Below are 19,780 nucleotides of genomic sequence, written 5' to 3'. Positions count from 1 at the left end.
CAGGCACCGGTGGCTTTCATCTATAATTCTAGCTACTCAGAAGGCTGAGATCTGAGGACTGAGATTAGAAGCCAGTCTGGAGGAAAATCTTGAGACTCTTATCCCCAATTACCTTATGCAAGTTAACTACCAAAAAGCTGGAAGGGGCACTGTGACCAAAGTGGAGAGCACTAGCCTTGAGTGAAAAAGGTAGGATTATAAGTGTGAGCCACCAGCCTGTAGCTTCATGAAACTTTTTTTTTTTTTTTTTTGGTGCTAGTACAGAGGCTTGAACTCAGGCCCTGGGCACTATCCCTGAGATTCTTTTTCTCAAGACTAGTGCTCTACCATTTAAACCACAGCATCACTTCCAGCTTTGTCTGAGTAGTTTATTAGAGGTACAAGTCTTGCGGACTTTCCTGCTTGGGCTGGCTTTGAACCTCAATCTTCAGATCTCAGCCTCCTGAGAGGCAAGCTAGGATTACAGGCATCCGAAAAACATTTAATTTGCAGGAAAATTAAGCAGCAACCTAAATATTAATTTCTCAGGCAGCATTATGTCACATCTTTGTCCATATAAGCTTAAGAATCAATGAAATCTGATCATAATTATATATATATTTAAAATTAAATATTGGACTAGAGATACAGTTCAGTGGTGGAGCACTTGCTTAGCATGTACAAAGCCCTTGGCTTGATTCTCACCATATCCAAAAACATTTTTTCATATCCAAAAGATGAAAAAGACTGTTAATAGATTTTTTTTTTGCCAGTCCTGGGGCTTGAACTCATGGCTTGACACTGTCCCTGGCTTCTTTTTGCTCAAGGCCAGCACTCTACCACTTGAGGCACAGCACAGCTTGCTTTTTCTATATATGCGGTGCTAAGGAATTGAACCCAGGGCCTCATGTATACAGGGCAAAACATTCTAACTCTAGGCCATAATCCCTGCCAATAGAAAAAAAAAAAAAATATATATATATATATATATATATTCTTTTAGCCAATCCTGGGGCTTGAACTCAGGGCCTGAGCACTGTCCCTGGCTTCTTTTTGAGCACTGTCCCTGGCTTCTTTTGCTTAAGGCTAGCGCTCTACCACTTGAGCCACAGCACCACTTCTGGCTTTTCCTATATATGGGGTGCTGAGGAATCAAACCCAGGGCTTCATGTATACAAGGCAAGCACTCTACCCACTAGGCCATATTCCCAGCCCCTAGAAATATTTTTAATGTTAAGTTTCTTTAATTTTTTGGCAACAGTTTAAATGTATTTAAATGACCATATTTTTGGGAAAGTTGTTGAAATATTAAGTGTAAAGTGTTACAATGTCTTCCACTAACCCTCAGAAAGTGGGAAGAGGCACACTTATACACACTCACATACAAACACATAAAGATAAAGCAATGTGACATGAACACTTTTGATCTATGTGAACGATATATGAATGCTGATTGTACTCTTCCTGCAACTTTCCTATAAGTTTGGCATTTTTCAAATGAAATGTTAAGACAATGATGTATAAAATATAAAATCCGGCATCTATATCAAAATGAAGCCAGTGATTGTGGGTAAATTTCTTCCTTTTTTCTACTTTTCGGTATTTTAGGTCATGTTTGCTTTAGATATGTTTTGAACACATGAGTCTCTCCACTTCAGGAAGTTGAAATCTGAAAACAGGTTTTGTATTTGGCTGCACAGTAACCGATATGTTTCCATACCTGAAAAGGGGCACTATTTCCTTAATGTCCTTTAGTTTGTTAACTTCCTCATCTCGAGCGGGTGCACACAGTGTCCCCATCATGCCAATAATGAATTCTGCCAGTTTGGAAATGTCTAGGGCTCCATTTTCTGCTTCTTGCTTTATCAGATCCAGATCCAAGACTTCGGTTATCTGGTTTCTTAATCGAGTGTGACCAGGCAGCAAGAAAGATAAGAGCGTCTATGAGAGAGCACAGCTAAATTCAATCCAAAGTTTCTTAGTCTGGTCTCTTGTTTTTTTTTAAATTATAAAAGCAATGTCTAACTATCTAGATAAAGGTTTACCAACACATATTTTAATCTCTTATTAAATAAATCTACAGGAACTAAAAACTATGTGTACAAGTCACTTAGAATAGCTACTGAAGCTCTAAATAACAATCTCATGGGAAATGAAAATAGCCAAGAGACATATGAAAAAGTGCTCTACTGGGAGCTGGGGATATGGCCTAGTGGCAAGATTGCTTGCCTCATATACATGAAGCCCTGGGTTCAATTCCTCAGCACCACATATGTACAAAAGGCCAGAAGTGGCGCTGTGGCTCAAGTGGCAGAGTGCTAGCCTTGAGCAAAAAGAAGTCAGGGACAGTGCTCAGACCCTGAGTCTAAGCCCCATGACAGGCCAAAAGAAAAAGAAAAAGAAAAGAAAAGTGCTCTACATCACTGGCCATAAAAGAAATGCAAATCAAAACAACACTGAGATTCTACCTCACCCCAGTAAGAATATCCTTTATCAAGAAAACTAACAATAACAAATGTTTGAGGGGATATGGCCAAAAGGGAACCCTACTTCATTGTTGGTGGGAATGTAAACTGGTTCAGCCACTCTGGAAAGTGGTATGGAGATTCCTCAGAAGGCTAAACATAGAGCTCCCCTATGACCCAGCAGCCCCACTTTCGGGCATCTACCCAAAAGACCACAAACAAGAACACACTAAAGCCACCAGCACAACAATGTTCATCGCAGCACAATCTGTCATAGCTAAAATATGGAACCAACCCAGATGCCCCTCAGTAGTGAATGGATCAGGAAATGTGGTACATATACACAATGGAATTTTATGCCTCTATCAGAAAGAATGACATTGCCCCATTCTTAAGGAAATGGAAGAACTTGGAAAAAATTATACTAAGTGAAGTGCGCCAGACCCAAAGAAAAATGGACTCTATGGTTTCCCTCATAGGGAATAATTAGCACAGGTTTAGGCTAGTCACAGCAGAGGATCACAAGAGCACAGCAGCTATGCTCTTATGAACGCATAAGATGATGCTAAGTGAAATGAACTCCATGTTATGGAAACGAGTGTTATATCACTATTGTAATTACTTTCAATATGCCATATGAAACTGTAGCTTATTTTGTTGATGATCCTCTTGTATCCCCTTCCTGTGGTTGTACCCGACCTATCACTGTATCTTATCTGAGTACACTGGATACTGTATATACTGGTATTAGAACTAGGGAAGTGAAAGGGAATATCAAAATTGAGAGAGAAAGGATAAAAAGACAAATTACTCCATAAGCAATACTTGCAAAACCACTTCGTGTAAACCAACTGAACAACTCACAGGGGGAGAGGGAAGTGGGGAGGAGAGAGGGGGAATGAGGGAGGAGGTAACAAACAGTACAAGAAATGTACCTATGGCCTAACATATGTAACTGTAACCCCTCAGTACATCACTTTGACAATAAATAAGTAATAAAAAAAAATAACAGTCTCATGGATATAAGAAAAGACAATGGAGCAAAAAACCACATGAGCCAATGATTTCAATTTCCAAAGATTAATTCTTCTTTAATATTACTACTAAGAGCATTGCAAACACGTCTTTTCCCCTACAGCCTTCTGTTCCAAAGACTGAATTAGTGTGGGGGGGGGGGGGGGGATTTTGTGCCCTCACTCTGCTTTTTTGTCCACAGCTAGCATTCTACCATGTAAGCCACATCTCTAGGCCAGCTTCTAAGCTGATGAGCTAGAGATAAGAGTCTCTCATATTTGTCTGGCCAGGCTCGCTTCATTTCAGTCTAAGCCTCTTGAGTAGTTAGGATTATAGAGATAAGTAACCAGGACCTGGCACTTTTTGGCCAAAATAATTGAATGTATCCATACTTATTAAAATGCATGAATAATCTATATTTTCTAACTTCCATTATTTTGAAATAATGGTTAATAAAAACATGAACTTTTCCCTTTCATTTTAAAAGACTAATGCTCAGGAGGCTGAGATCTGAGGATGACAGTTAAAAATTCATGAACCTTTTATCTCCAGCTGGAAGGACTCTAGTTCCTGGGGAAAAAAAAAGTGGGAAGTGGCTCAAGTGGTAGTATGCTAGCCTTGAGCAAAGGAAGCCAAGGGATGGACCCAGGCCCTGAGTTCCAGCCCCAGGATCCGCAACAAAAGAAAGAAAGTAATGCCTTCAGGTTACTATGGCTTGCTTGAAATTTAAAAAAGAAAAAAAAGCACTAAGTTCAAAATACTCAGTTCACATTTCTGGAAATAAATCATGTTTGTGACCATCAATTTCTTCCAAGTCATCTGGATAGCGTGCAGGTAGAACAAGTGTCTTCAGCATCGGAAGTGGTGCCATGGCACAAGTAGTAAAGCACTAGCTTTGAGCACTAAGAGGCTCAAGGACAGTGCCCAGGCCCTGAGTTCAAACCCCGGGACCAGAAAAAAAAATTGCCAGTTAACAGTGGCTCACACCTGTAATTCTAGCTACTTAAGGATGCTGAGATCTATGACAGCCAGCCTGTGCAGGAAGCTCCAGAGATTCTTATCTCCAATAAAACTACTCAAAAAAGCCAGAAGTGGCTCTGTGGCTCATGTGGTAGAGCATATGCCTTGAACAAAAGCAGCTCGGGGACAGTGCACAGCCCCAGAGTTCAAGACCCAGGACCAGCACAAAAAAGGGGGGTGGCTAGGAATATGGCCTAGTGGTAAAGTGCTCACCTCGTATCCATGAAGCTCTGGGTTCGATTCCTCAGCACCACATACATAGAAAAAGCCAGAAGTGGCGCTGTGGCTCAAGAGGTAGAGTGCCAGCCTTGAGCAAAATGAAGCCACAGACAGTGTTCAGGCCCTGAGTTCAAGCCCCAGGATTGGCAAAGAAAAAACACAAAAAGCAAAAAAACAATAACAGCAACATAAAAAAACACAAATTCCTTCAGCAGCCCTTTGCCATCTTTTTCTCACCTCTTTGATTTCTCCTACAAGTTTGATGGCGTGGTCATATGTTGGGGGTTCTTCACTTAGCTGGGCACTCAGGCAATCCCAAAAAGCTTTATGTACAATCTCTTTTACTCTCTTCTGCAAGCTGGAGACAGTGCGGGAAAAAAGATAAAAACTTAAATATTAGAGCTTCAAATCATTTTCAAAATCACCATCTATAGGCTGGTGGTAACAAATCTTCAAAATAAAAGTAACCAAGAAAGATTTCCCAGACAGACTCAAACAGATAACATACTTTAACTTTCAGTTAATGATTAGCAGGAATAATTTTCAACCAATTTAATAGCTAACAGTCTAATTAATATCACAGAACAGTGTTAAAAATGATGAAACAACTATGAAAACTTAGGTCATTAATTTTTAGATTATACCAGCAACTTTCTAACATTTAATTAAATAGTTTAACATAACAATTCAACATGTTAGCAGTTAGAAGAACTCTGGTTTCTAAAAACATCCTATTCCCAGGAATATTGCTTATCTTGCCACCAACCTGTATAACTCATTTATACCATTTCTTTCCTCCTCCTCTTTTTTTTTTTTTATGGTGCTAAGTAAGGATCAAACCCAGGGCCACATGCATGCTAATATACACTACCATTGAGCTATACCTAGCCACCAATTCTTCATTATTGACATGAATAAATACTATATTTGTAGGTATATGAGAGGTATCTTGACAGACTTATTTAGAAACCTCCTGTTGGAGACAGGAGACCAATGCAGCAGCCATTTCTTCTGTTAGCAGAATGCCAGTGTTTTACCGGGCAGCATAGACTGTGTATGAAAATGAATAATGTCTGATCCTAAGAGCTGATGTCTGGTCATCAAAGCAGATCCATTCCCATTTGCCAGATTGAGCATTTCCAGACTCACTTCAAGCTGGGGTAGAATATGACCAAATCTAATGAACAAAATATCATGAATCCAAAGATAGATGTTTCTTCTCAGAAAAGGAAGCGCTCCCAGGCTTCTCCCCAGCTTGTCTGGAAAGCTGGTGTATTATGGAGTGCTTAGACACTGCAACAGCTGTCCTGCAGCCATGAGGAACAGACCAAGAAAGGGGCACACATACCAACCAGAGTCCTGACATCAGGGAACTGGTAAAGGGCATCCACTTCCAGATCTCCTTGATTCTAAAGCAAACTCTCCTCACATTTTAACATCCTTCCCTTGAAATAAGAATCTCTCTTAAAATGGCATTTTTATAATTATAACAGTGTCTCTTCTTTCAAACAACAATACATTCTTAAAAGATTTATTACACGACCAAGAGTTTTCTATTTAATTAAAAACTGCTGGTTCCCAGGTGCTAGGGATCTGGAAAACCTCCCCCATAATGCTTGTCTTCATAGAGTTTGAAGTCTGGAAAGAATGCAAGCTTGCCAACAAATGCAGTACAAAGAAACAGTGCACTGAAAACAAGCAATGAGGTAGCTATGTCCCACTGTAACGGGAGAAGCAAATAGGGAAGTTATTTCTGACTTTCACTTTTTTATTTGCATACTGAAGTATCAAACTCTTAACTCCTAATCTAGGAATATTTTTTTTTAGCACTAGTGTACAATAGGGAAATGTACTTTACTATGTTGGCATGACCAGAAGGAAGCATTCCCAGAACTGGGCAATGATAGTTTTCAAGCTAACAAGGTAAAGCAGTGGCCATCTTACCTGTTTTCTGGTAATTCCACTGGTTTAAGCTGAAAGTCTCCATTGACTACAATTTCGTGAGCTAGAGCCATGTTGGTGACTCCTTTTGCTGTCTCTAGAAGTTCTTCTACTGTCACAAACTGAGGAGGACTGGCTGCAACAAAACCCAGGAAAGGGACTTAAAACTTCTCTGCCTAGAATTTGTTGAAAAAGCCTGCTGGGTGCCTGTGGTGCATTCCCATAATCCTCGCTACTTAGTAGGCTGAGATCTAAGGTTCAAGATTAGAAGTCAGCCTATGCAGAAAAGTCTGAGACTCTTATTGCAAATCACCACCAAAAAGCTGGAAATTAATCTGTAGCTCAAGTGGTAGAGTGCCAGCCTTGAATGAGAAAGCCAAATAACAGTGTGAGACCCTGAGTTCAAGTCCCAGTAAGGGCATAAAAAAATGTATAATAGTCCAGGTTCTGGTGGCTTATGCCTGTAAGCCTGGCTACTCAGGAGGCTGAGACTGAAGGAGCTAGGTTTGAAGCTAGCCAGGGAAGAAAAGTCCATGAGAGTCTTCTCCACTTAACTGCCAATAGGTAGGAAGCAGAGTTGTTGTGGCTCAAGTGGGAGAGTGCTAGCACTGAGCACAAAAGCCCATGGACAGCACTCAGGTCCTGAGTAAAAGCCACAGGACAGGCAAGAGAAAATAAATGAATGAATGAATAAATAAATACAAAGGTGGTGACTCGAGTAAAAGGTCATCCTTTTTATTCTCAAATAGCAAGATAACTTTGGCTATTCTATTTTCCTTTTATTTATTGCACGTAGGATTCTGTAAGTAGAGATCACTCACAATATTCAAAACATCTGGTTTTTCACTAAACAAGGTCAATGGAAAAGTCATAGCAGTAAACTTAAGTTACAAGTTTTCATTTTCCTAGTAAGCTGAGCATCTGTTCTAACCCCTTTGCTTCCCTTTTTAACCCTGCCTCCTGTTCTAACCCTTCTAACCCTTTTTCTTCTAAGAGAAAAAGCTGACACTAGACTTACCATTTTCTTCTGCTTCCATCATCAGTTTGCTTCTCCCATTAACACTGTGTCATAAATGAATCTCCCCAAATTTAACTAGCTATAGTGTTTTCATGCTCCTTTTTAAAAAAGTTTTACTGTTTTAGTAGTACTGAAGTTTGAACTCAGGACCTTGTGCTTGACTGGCAGGTGGTCTACCACTTGAGCTATGCCTCTAGCCCTTTTTACTTTATTTTCGTTTCTAATGAGCCTCCTGTGATCTTAGAAACCACAGCTGGAGAAGTGCCAGCCCTGGCAGATAACACAGTGATTTTACATAATGATGAGATGTGGACTTCAAATGAATCAGAGAAGCTAGTAATGGCTTGCCAAGGATTTAGCAATTACACAGTCATCTAATTAATGAAAAATAACTTGCTTTCTCTTTTCTTTTGCCCTTCTTCCCTCCAAAAAGGAACCAAATCTAAGAACTTGTATATCTGTCTGGTGAAAATCTTTGTAAAAAGGGAAGTTGGGAAAATGCTCAAAATTCTTCCTCACAAAGTGTTTCAGCATTTCCAGAAATTATTAATAAAAATACAAAAACAAAGACTGCGTGTGGTGACTGTCAGTAAACATAAGTTATTGGAAGCCATGGATAGAAAGACTGCAGGCCGGGGCTGGGGATATGGCCTAGTGGCAAGAGTGCTTGCCTTGTATACTTGAAGCCCTGGGTTCGATTCCCCAGCACCACATATACAGAAAATGGCCAGAAGTGGCGCTGTGACTCAAGTGGCAGAGTGCTAGCCTTGAGCAAAAAGAAGCCAGGGACAGTGCTCAGGCCCTGACTCTAAGGCCCAGGACTGGCAAAAAAAAAAAAAAAAAAAAAAAAAGAAAGACTGCAGGCCAAGGTCAGCCTGGACAAAAAAGCAAGACACTATCTGAAAAATCACTAAAGCACAAAAGGCTAGAAGTGTGGTTCAAGTGGGAGAGCACTTTCCTAGCAAGTGGAGTATTTTGAGTTCAAACTCCAGTATTGCCTAAAAATAGTTATTGTCTTCATGTATATTAGTAGAGTATGATAAATACCAAACATCAAAATCCAGATATATCTTGTATGTGTGTGTGTGTGTGCATGTGCATGCACACAGGCACACACACATGCTGTGCTCGTCCTAGGGCTTGAACTCAGGGAATGGGTGCTGTCTCTGAGTTTTTATGTTCAAGGCTAGTGCTCTATCACTGAGCCACAGCACCACTTCTGTTTTTTTTTCTGAGTAGTTTATTGGAGATAAGACTTTCCTGCCTAGACTGGCTTCACAATCCTCAGATCTCAACCTCCTGAGCAACTAGGATTATGAGTGTGAACCACTGGCACCCAGTTTAGTATATCATTTTAATTCTCAGATATATAATTTTAATAGTGTATTATGAAGATGTCAATTTTTCCCAAAATCTATTGATTAAATACATCCTAATCCAAACTCCAAAACTCAAAATTTCTTTTTTTTTTTGGCCAGTCCTGGGCCTTGGACTCAGGGCCTGAGCACTGTCCCTGGCTTCCTTTTTGCTCGAGGCTAGCACTCTGCCACTTGAGCCACAGCGCCACTTCTGGCCGTTTTCTGTATATGTGGTGCTGGGGAATCGAACCCAGGGCCTCATGTATACAAGGCAAGCTCTCTCGCCACTAGGCCATATCCCCAGCCCCCAAAACTCAAAATTTCTGTGGAAATCACCAAATTGATTTTAAAATTCATATGGAAATGTAACAGAACAAGAAAAAAAATCCATTTTGAAGAGAATAAAGTTGGAGAGCTTATACTAAATGGTTTTAAATTTTACTATAAAACTACAATCATCAAGGAATATGTAAAATGTAAACTGATGCAGTCATTTTGAAAATCAGCTTGGAGCTTATCATAAAGTAAAAGATGCACTAACTGTATGACCCATAAACCTTACCGCTAGGTCTTTACCCAGTAAGATAGAAAATATATGGCTATGCAAAGCCTTGGACTCAAATGCTAATAGGTGCTTTACTCATAACAGTGAAAACCTGAAATTATCCTAAATGTCTATCACCTTCAGAAAGGACAAAAAAAGTGAATTTAACTACACAACTGAATACTATTCAGCAATAAAAAGGAATGGCCTATTGATATATGCAAATACACAGATGAATTTCAAAAGCATTATCCCACATGAAAAAGTGAGATACAAAAGACTATATTCACTAGGATTCCCCATATATGAAATTGTAGGGGCTGGGATGTAGCTCAGTGGCAAAGAAGTTGCCTAGCAAGTGCAACATCCTGGGTTCGATCCCCAGTACCAAAACAGAAAAGACAAAAAAAAAAAAAAAAAAGAAAAAAAAAGAAATTGTAGGAAGGGCAAGATGATAATGACAGAAAGCAGATTAGTGGTTACCAAAGGTTGTTGGTACAAAGAAAAGATCCCCTGTTGGGGCTGGGAATATGGCCTAGTGGTAAAGTGCTCGCCTCGTATACATGAAGCCCTGGGTTCGATTCCTCAGCACCACATATATAGAAAAAAGCCAGAAGTGGCGCTGTGGCTCAAGTGGTGGAGTGCTAGCCTTAAGCAAAAAGAAGCCAGGGACAGTGCTCAGGCCCTGACTTCATGCCCCAGGACTGGCAACCAAAACAAAACAAACAAACAAACAAGAAAAGATTCCCTGCTGAGGGACACAAAAAAACGTATGGGCAATGACAGACATGTTCAAGTAGCTCATGATTGTGGTAGTCATGAAAGTCATCACACTGCATAGTGTACTCCCTGACAGCAGGTGGAATTTTTGGGTCATGGGCAAGAACTTCTAAACCATAAGCCGAAGTAAATCTTTTCTCTTACCAAGTTGATTTATCTAAAGTAATTGTTGCAACAGAAAACTGACTAGACTAACAAAGCTGGGTGCTGCTGGCTTATGCTTGTAATCCTAGATATTCAGGAGGTTGAGATCTGAAGATCCCAGTTCAAAGCCATCCCAGGCAGGAAAGTCCATGAGACTCTTATCTCCAATTAACCACCAGAAAACCAGAAGTGGTACTATGGCTCAAAGTGGTAGAGCACTAGCCTTGAACACAAAAAGCTCAGGGACAGCACCCAGGCTCTGAGTTCAAGCCCCATGACTAAACAAAAAGTAAAAAAAAAAAAAAAAAAAAAAGAGAGAGACACTCAGTCCCAACCACCTAATCAATTCCTAAAGACCTCTCCTCCCAACACTCCCACAATGACCATCCACCATCCCACAGAAGCTCTACAGGAGACAAAGCATACTTAAACCAAATCTGTAGGGACCTTCTAGGGTGTATCTGAAAAACTGTCCCAGCCTGAAAGTTCTACCTCCTCCCCAACTCCCCCAAACGTCATATGCTGGGAAACAAGCTTTTTGCCAGCAGTTCTACCAAGGTCTGAACTCAGGTCTTCTCACTTACTAGGCAGGCAGCTACTGCTTGAGCCACACCTCTAGCTCTTTCTGCTCTGGTTATTTTTGAGATAGTGTCTTGATTTTTGGCCAGGTTAGCATGAAACTGAGATCCTTCCCATCTCAGCCTCTTGCCTAGTTGTGAGGATAGACACGTGTCACTGTGCCCGGCTATTAGTTGAGATGGGTATTGTGAACTTTTTGACTGGGCTGGCCTCAAACAACAATCTTCTCAATCTCCGCCTCCCTAATAGCTAAGATTACAGGACTGAGCCACTGACACCAGGTTTGGGTCCAAGTTTTAACACATGGGCCTATGAAGGATATTTCATATTCAAATGACAGCACACTCACATTACAGCAATCAATCTTGACATCATTAACAGATGGCATAATAGTAGTAACAGTAATAACCACTGATATTTATTGAGCATTTATTATATGCCAAGCACTAGCCTAAATACTTTCCATGAATTCATTGAATCTTTATGATGACCCTAAGAAACAGGTATATATCCCTTGCTTTAAAGATAGAAAAACAGGAGCTTCCTAACTCTACATATTGGAGATAAAGTCTGATAGCGGCACAATAGATGATGCTGTTAATATAGCATGTTTTCCTGGACCCAGTTTATCCTTGTAGCTCAAATATAAGTAATACTGGGGCTGGGGTATGGCCTAGTGCTTGCCTCGTATACATGAGGCCCTGGGTTCAATTCCCCAGCACCACATATACAGAAAACGGCCAGAAGTGGCGCTGTGGCTCAAGTGGCAGAGTGCTAGCCTTGAGCAAAAAGAAGCCAGGGACAGTGCTCAGGCCGAGTCCAAGCCCCAGGACTGGCCAAAATAAATAAATAAATAAATAAATAAATAAAAATATATATGTAATACCACAATAAATGGGGTTGGCTAGTATTCACCATAAAAATACTATGTTGTCTAATAAACTACCTGGAAAAACTTTGATCACTTTAAAAGGAACACACCCCAAACCCCAAAAATGTTTGCAATTCTTCCAAACAGGCAAAATTACTGATCATCTCTACTTTAAAGAGATAACATCAACACAGACAAATTCTTAGACTATGACACCCAACTTAAAACTTTCAATCTTGGACTCACTTCAAAAAGCTTATTCTTAATAAAAGACATGAGTTGGGGCACCTGCTGGGATGACACCAAAATTGCCACCTTTCATCTCTGAGGCTTGCACCCTGCCAGAGATCTGAAATGATTTCACCTGCTCACTGAACAAACTGAATCTCCTACCTGTGGGAACTAAACCCTTGGGCAGGGACTTTAGGGCGTGAACAATTCATGTCGTTTTAAACCTGCACAAGCAGAGTCCAGACTGGAATCAGCCTCAGACTTTTCACTCTTTTAATTCTAGCTATTGTTTGCATTCCACCTTCCTGTTTCTCAGAGCCCTGCAGAGAAACTAGAATGCCAGAGGCTGGAGAAAAGATGAGAACATTCTGGATGTTGTCCTAAAGTTTAACTTTGCATGCAACTGAAAACCCTCAAGGTTTCCAGTTGAGAAATTGTAGCTTTTCTTAAGTGCTAATTTAGTTCAGGGACAGGTGCACAAAGATGCCTAATTAAAATATCAACTGAAAACAATAACTGTGCTTAACCAAAGTCAAATTTGCTTACAGTGAGGTCTTTGTACTCTTTGTGGACTAGCAGAGTCCGAATTTATTTTTTTCTGTAAAACTTCATCAGAACATTCCAGAGCACCTTCCAAGTCTTGCTCAGAATCATTTGACTTTGATTTTCCTGCTTCATTTATATGGGATTTGTCAAGGTTTTCAGACATTCTCAGTTTATTCACTGTCCTAGGAAAGAAAAAAAAAGTGAGCCAAAAGTATCCTGTCACCAATTAGCAGGGTGACTCTGGGAAATTGTTAATCTGTTCTTAGTTTACTTGTCTGTAAAATAGACTTACTAAGATCTTATCCATCTACTGTATCCATCTATTGCACAGTATATATTTGGTGGCACTGGGGTTTGAACTTAGGACCTCAGGCTTGGCAGGAGGAAGGCATTGTATCACTTGAGCCAAGCCTTCAGCCCATACAACATTCTAATTCAATGACTAAACAGATATTTGTAAAATGACATTTGTAATTTAATTTATAGACCTCAGATAAAGAATAGTTCACATATTTTTGTCCCACTCCTGAGTAACATGTATAAGAACATATGGTCTTAAAAGACAGAAGACAATAGTATACAAACTGCCAGCTTCTATTTTAATCAAAAGCAATGTCTCAATCATAATCTTTATTAATTTATTGTTTTGAAACAGGGTCTCAGTATTTAGTCCAAGGTTCATCTTGGACTCATCTTGCTTCAACCCTCCAGGGCAGGGATTACAGGTGTGCACCAACACCTCCAGTTCAATCTTCAATTCTTTTTGTTCTGTTTTGGTGCTAGTCTGGGGGCTTTAACTCAGGGCCTGAGGGCCATCCCTCAGCTTTTGTGCTCAAGGCTACAGCTCTCTCATTTGAGCCACAACTTCACCTTAAATTCTTTTGAACCAATAAACTGATAGAAAAACTTGGAGAGAACAGAGGTATTATATAGACATCAAGTGTCAAAAAAAGACATGCAGAGTAGATATTTTATTAGCTTTTTGATATTTATTCTCTTCAGTCAGTAGGAAAAGACCACACTTAAAATAAGAAGTTGCACAAAACCACTAATGTATGTGACAGGATGAAATTTTCTTGATGCTTTGGGGCCAATTAGTAGAAACCTCTTAAGCACATGAAAATTTTTGTCAGGTAATTTTTTTTTCCTCCTGGGGTCTATTCCTATGGTGTTTCTAATTAAGGGAGAAGAAGATATGTTTCTGCATTACTGAAAATAATTAACATTTGTATAGTTAGAACTTGAAGATCACAAAACAATATCATAAACATTAATTCGACTGTTATCACACAACTAGAAGGTAATCACAGGATCTAAAGAAATGTGGGTAGCTCCAGGGAGGTTTGGCACAGCAGACAAAGAGGTCTCACTGGTGTAATTATTTAAAATTTCAAAGACTTCCACAGAAATGGAGAGACACAGGGTGAACAAATGTAGCAATGGTAGTCACTGGACACTATGGTGAAAATGAACTATACAACTTGGGGATGGGGGATGTGGGTGGGAAAACTGGAAGAGTGGGAGGGAAGGAGTGACACTGTCCCAAAAGAAATGTACTCTTTACCTGACTTATGTAATTGTAGTCCCTCTGATATCACCTTTATAATAACAATAAAAAAAATTAAATTCAGAGACCTCCATTAAGTAGAATGAAGTTACTCTGGACTTGAACTTTTCTGATCTGTTATACAATATGAAGGTTGTTTTAAAGTATTTCATCTTTCTAGACCAACTTACCTTACAACACCTATCTACTCACTGTCCTAAATCATATTGGGGTTTGAAAATACTCCAAGATCCAAAGGATAACATTACCAGAATAGTCTATGACAAAAGGACAAACAAAACCACTTCTAATTTTATCCTCTCACAAGCTTGAGAAGCAGCTCAGAAAAGATGAAGTAACTCATTCAGCACAATGAGGAGAAAAGTTAAGACTCCTGGGTCTCTCATGCTCAGCTCAGTAAACTAAGCCTCTCCTTTAGGATTCAGCTTAAGTCCTATTTCCTCCCAGGGTGCTTCCTCCAATCTCACCAGTATCTACACTTTTTAGACATGTGGTACTCCTCACTGCCTTAAATTTAATTCAAAATACGTTTATTTAAATAGATATGCAAAGATGAAAATACCGTGAGAGACACAGAGCTGCTTACAGGGATCTATAATGAAAGCTAAGCCTCGGTAGACTTAGGAAATTACTATTAGGAATAACAGAGTCAGAAACTACTCTCTGGGAGGAGGTTGGGAAAATTCCCAGAAAAGATGGCGTGAATCAAGAGCCAGGACAATGGCATACTGCCTGTAATTCCAGTTTCTCAGGGCTGCGCTGGTTGGACAATCCAGGTCTGAGGCAGGCCTGGGCAAAAGCAGACTCTGCCAATTAACAAAAGAAAAAAAGGCTGGAGGGAAGGTTCAATTGGTAGAGAGTCTGCCTAGCAATTGCCAAGACCTGAGTTCAAACTACGGTACTATTAAAGGAAAAAAAAGAGTGAGCCACTCTTTGAAAGGAGAATCTTATCCAGTTTTGTATGGAGAAGGAAACAGGGATTACTGGAATGAGTAATCCTAGCTACTCAGGAGGCTGAGATGTGAGGATAATGGTTCAAAGCCTGCCCAAGATGGGAAGTCCATGAAATTCTTATCTCCAATTAACCAGCAAAAAGCCAGAAGTGGAGATATGGCTTAAGTGACAGAGACTCATCTTTGAACAAATAAGCTGAGGGTTGGCATCCAGGCCCTGAATTCAAGTTCCAGTACCATACAAAAATAAATCAATGAGCAAAGTACTGGCGACCCATTCATGCCTGCAATCCTAACTATTCAGGAAGCTGAGATCTAAGGATCGCAGAGCAAAGCCAGAAGGAGCAGGAAAGTCCATGAGACTCTTATTTCCAATAAACTACTCAGAAAAAGCCAAAAGTGGTGCTGTGGTTCAAGTGGTAGTAGACTGCTAGCCTTGACCAAAAAGAGGCTCTGGAATAATGACCAGGCCCTGAGTTCAAGCCCCAGGACCGGCAAAAATAAAAAATAAATGAATAAATAAGTGTGAAGGGAAAGGAAAAAAGGAGGTGAAGAGAGTCAATTCACCGAGGGCAGAAGGCAATGGCGATGGGAAGGTAGGTGGGACCAGGTGAAAAAAGTATTACTTTGGATATTTTTAAAATCCTGCACCTCGAATCTGAAGTTCTCGAGTCAGAACCAGCCATCTTCCCCACATATGGGCCCTACGTGCAAAAAACACCCTGTAAACATATGTCCATTAAGTACCTATTGCTAGCGCTGAATCCCTGTGTCATGTCAGGCATTGGGGGGACTTGCACAAGGGGTCTGGAGTCCGATTCTGCCTCTTTGCTGGCTGGGTGACCTGAGGGGTCTCGGGAAGGGAGATCGAGCAGGGACAGTGGTTAACCTAGTCTGGCACACCGCTACCGCCTTACTACAGTGAAAGATGCTGTGGGGTACAGCCAGAAGCCATTTAATTGCTCATTCATTTCCGAATCACCAAGCCCTTCGGTGCCCGGAGAGGCGCCCCAGGGTGGGAGGGCGCTGCCGCTGCTGCGAAGACCCCCATGGGTGGGCGCTCCCCCAGGACCCGGAGAGCCTCCCGCAGAGGGGGCCAGGCCTCCTCCCGGCGCCCCGCTTCCGTTGTAAACAGCAGTTGGGGCCGGCGAGGGAGTGGCGGGCCCGGGAGTGGGCGCCTGGAGGGTGGGCCTCAACCGGCCCGGGCCCCGGCCCTGGCTCCGGCCCCTCCCCCAGCCTCGCCCTCGCCTCCTTCCGACCTCACCCGACCCCAACCCGACCGAAAAGCGCCCCGAAATGCTCCCCGTTTCCGACCTCGCGCCTCCCGGGCGGGCTCCGCCGGCTCCGCGCCCGCTCGCCTCACCTGCCGCGGAGTCGGCGTTCACCCCAAGCCGCTCCCGCCGCGAGTCAGGCGGGGCGAGCGGCGCGGCGGGGGCGGGAGTGGCGCGCGCGGCTTAACCTCCGCCGCTCTGTGCTCTCGCCTCGATGCCAGCCGTCCCCTCAGCCCGACGGGAATGGGCAGTGGTCGGAGCGGCAGCTCCTCAGCATCGGAAAAGCGAGGCTGCAGCAGCCCTTTCCCACCGCAGGGCGGAGCCATATTGTCGTACGGAGTCTCGGCGGCTCTGGTGCCAGCTTGTGAAGGGACCCTGTAAGCGGTGTCTCGGAGCTGGGCTGCACTGTATATCCGCGAGGAAATGCGGGAAGCTGGCCGGGTGCCGGCGGAGAGGGCTCAGTGGGCGGTGGCTCGGAGCTGGAGCCACTGGTCGCACTCAAGGAGGCGCCATGTTTCTGTACGGAAAGGTGAAGGTTCGGCGGGGCGGGTGGAAGATGCGACGGGAGTCTTAAGGACCGGGCGCTGAGTCCAGCAAGTGATGGGAAAAGGAGAGGCGCCGCTGGAACCACCGCGCCGAAACGTCCCCTGCCAGGATTTGTCAACTCCAGTGTCCCATCATCATCGTAGGTAGGAGGGGTCTATTCCCTTTCCTTCAAGTTGGCTGTGGAGAGCCACGCCCACCGCCTTGGGAGCCAGAGCCCGGGGCGCGGCGTTCGGGTTTGAGTCCAGACTTCGTGCGGTGGCCGCGCGACACGAACCCTGAACAAAGAGCGAGACCTGGGAGGGGAGAAGTGGGCTTCGGGGCGCCCCGCTCGGGGCCCTGCAGGGCGCTCCTAAGCGCGGCGTGCTCCCAGCATCTCGTGATCTGTTTACGTTACAGAGGAAAACAAAACAAATATAAATGTGTATATATATTTGTTGTTGTTGTTTTCCTCGATGCATCCTATGAGATATTGAGGAATCCATCTCCTTCTATCCGAAGTAGGGGGAGCGGGTCTGCAAGTCCCGGTTCCAAGGAAACGTGAGGCGCTTCGCCGGCAAGCAGTGCCACAGCAAGCTAACCGCACAGATGGAAATGCTTTGTTATCTGGTCCGATCTTAAGCAGTAAAAGACCTGGAGTCTTGGCTGTTCTCTGGAAGAACATGTTTTAGAGCCGAGCATTCAGGATGCATGCCTTAGAATGGAAGCAGGAAGTCTCTTTAGCCTATAAAACTTGTTTAACAAGAACAAAGCTGAGGCCTCAAACACTACTAAGTCACGGAGTTATTCCTAAAGCATTGAGGAAGCCTGAATGAAATCCACCACCCATTAGTACATTGTTTCTCCTTAAAAAAAAAAAAAAAAACACTTCACATACTTAATTAACTGGACCTGTTAGGATTCACGAACAAAATAGTGAGCTGAATTCTGGGTCCTGTTTCTCAACATTAGGAGAAACAGGGATTCTAAAACCAGCATGTGAAATTCTACAATGATGCCATGGAAGAGAGATTATATTAAAAAGTTTCTCAGAGCGTGGCGCTGGTGGCTCATGCCTGTAATCCTAGCAGTTCTGGAGGCTGAGATCTGAGGATCATGATTCAAAAGCCAACCAGGGCAGGAAAGTCCGTGTGACACTTACTTCAATTAATTGAAGTGGCGCTGTAGTTCAAAGTGGTAGAGTGCTAGCCTTAAGCAAAGAGAGCTCAGGGACAGTGCGAGTTTAAGCCCCAGGACAGCGGCAGGCACACACCTCAGATAAATCTAATATGTGGCTAGGGTACAAACACTTCATTCATGCTCCTCTTGACATAGGCTACCTTCTTTTTTTTTTTTTTTTTTTTTTTTTGGTGAGTCATGGAGTTTGAACTCAGGACCTGGGCACTCTTCCTGAGCTTTTTTTTTTTTGGCCAGTCCTGGGCCTTGAACTCAGGACCTGGGCACTCTTCCTGAGCTTTTTTTTTTTTTTTTGGCCAGTCCTGGGCCTTGGACTCAGGGCCTGAGCACTGTCCCTGGCTTCTTTGCTCAAGGCTAGCACTCTACCACCTGAGCCACAGCGACCCTTCTGGCCGTTTTCCATATATGTGGTGCTGGGGAATGGAACCGAGAACTTCATGTGTAGGAGGCAAGCACTCTTGCCACTAGGCCATATTCCCAGCCCTCTTCCTGAGCTTTTTTGCTTAAGACTAGCACTCTACCACTTTGAGCCAGAGTGCCACTCCCAGTTTCTGGTGGTTAATCGAAGAGTCTCATGGATGTTCCTGCCTATGCTAGCTTCGAACTGCCCTTCTCAGATTTCAGCCTCCTGAGTAGCTAGGATTACAGGTGTGAGTGCCCAGCTTCTTTGAAGGTTCTTCTAGCACCAAAGTTTACTTGGTAAGGACACTAACAATCTTTCTTTTGATATATTTTGAAAGCATTAAATATAAGCATAGTAACACATGTTCCAGTTTGATCTTTGGTGTCCAGGACTGGAAAACTAAACTCCCAGGAATTCACTGTCAAGCTATGGAGGATAAAAGGAGAAAAGTGGTAGCTGCAGTGGAGATGAGCTGCTAGAGCCAACCCCATCGAACACACAGGGTCTGTCTCCCTTATGTTTCTTGTTGGTTTGTCTGCCAATTCTTGCTCTCATAATTTAGGTTTACCTATGTAAAATTTGACTGGTCAGGCTGATTTTTGTGTGAAGTCAGTCTCATTAAGCCTATAAGGATGTTGTCTTTGGATGAGTTGCTTAGCTTTGGCAAGGCTCACATCACCATAGCACCAAATACACACATGGAGATAGGGCCCCAAGAAGGCATCATGCATGGAGAATGAATGACACACAACTATCAGTAACTGACAATGCCAGTCACTCAGGATTGTGCAAGGTATTTGAAAGGTAGCTCTGGAGCCTGTGATTTAAAACTTTTGCACTGCTTGAAGTAAACATGATCATGTTTTTAAACATCCTCTTCTTGTTTATGAAGTTTGAAGTAAACTATGGTTTTAGTGGATTCCACCCCCCTCTGAAATTAGCATTGTTAAAGAGTGTTGCTTCAAAGCTAGAACATCACTGAGCTGTTAGTTCTGCCTTTCCCTGAAGGCATTAGTTTTGGTTGCCAAATAATCATGCTGTAATTATGGGAAAAACAAAGATTGCAAACCAGATAGCACAAACACAATTTTCTCTGCCAACTATGTGGATCTATCATTTCAGAAAACTTCCTCTCACCTAACTCAAGAACTATCTTTT

General features: G+C 42.4%; 1 protein-coding gene across 4 annotated transcripts in view; it reads right to left on the bottom strand.

The window, feature by feature from the left end:
• Tcp11l1 (t-complex 11 like 1) overlaps window positions 1-16,798 on the bottom strand; it is a 29,566-nt gene extending 12,768 nt beyond the window's left edge. The window contains exons 1-5 of one of the 4 annotated variants that reach the window (XM_048360472.1): window positions 16,593-16,798; window positions 12,710-12,891; window positions 6,642-6,774; window positions 4,935-5,055; window positions 1,700-1,920 (exon numbers count right to left, since the gene is read on the bottom strand). In XM_048360472.1, coding sequence (XP_048216429.1) covers window positions 1,700-1,920; window positions 4,935-5,055; window positions 6,642-6,774; window positions 12,710-12,872 — 638 coding nt within the window. In that variant the 5' untranslated portion in view covers window positions 12,873-12,891; window positions 16,593-16,798. Of the gene's footprint in view, window positions 1-1,699; window positions 1,921-4,934; window positions 5,056-6,641; window positions 6,775-12,709; window positions 12,892-15,976; window positions 16,374-16,592 lie in introns of those variants that run through there. The other 3 variants (XM_048360473.1, XM_048360474.1, XM_048360475.1) reach the window with 3 other exon arrangements.
• Window positions 16,799-19,780: the final 2,982 nt, after the last annotated feature.

This window comes from Perognathus longimembris, chromosome 13 (assembly GCF_023159225.1).
Source record: "Perognathus longimembris pacificus isolate PPM17 chromosome 13, ASM2315922v1, whole genome shotgun sequence".
Taxonomy (NCBI): domain Eukaryota; kingdom Metazoa; phylum Chordata; class Mammalia; order Rodentia; family Heteromyidae; genus Perognathus; species Perognathus longimembris.
Note: the sequence above shows the minus strand (reverse complement) of the source record. Positions and strands in the feature narration are given on the sequence as shown.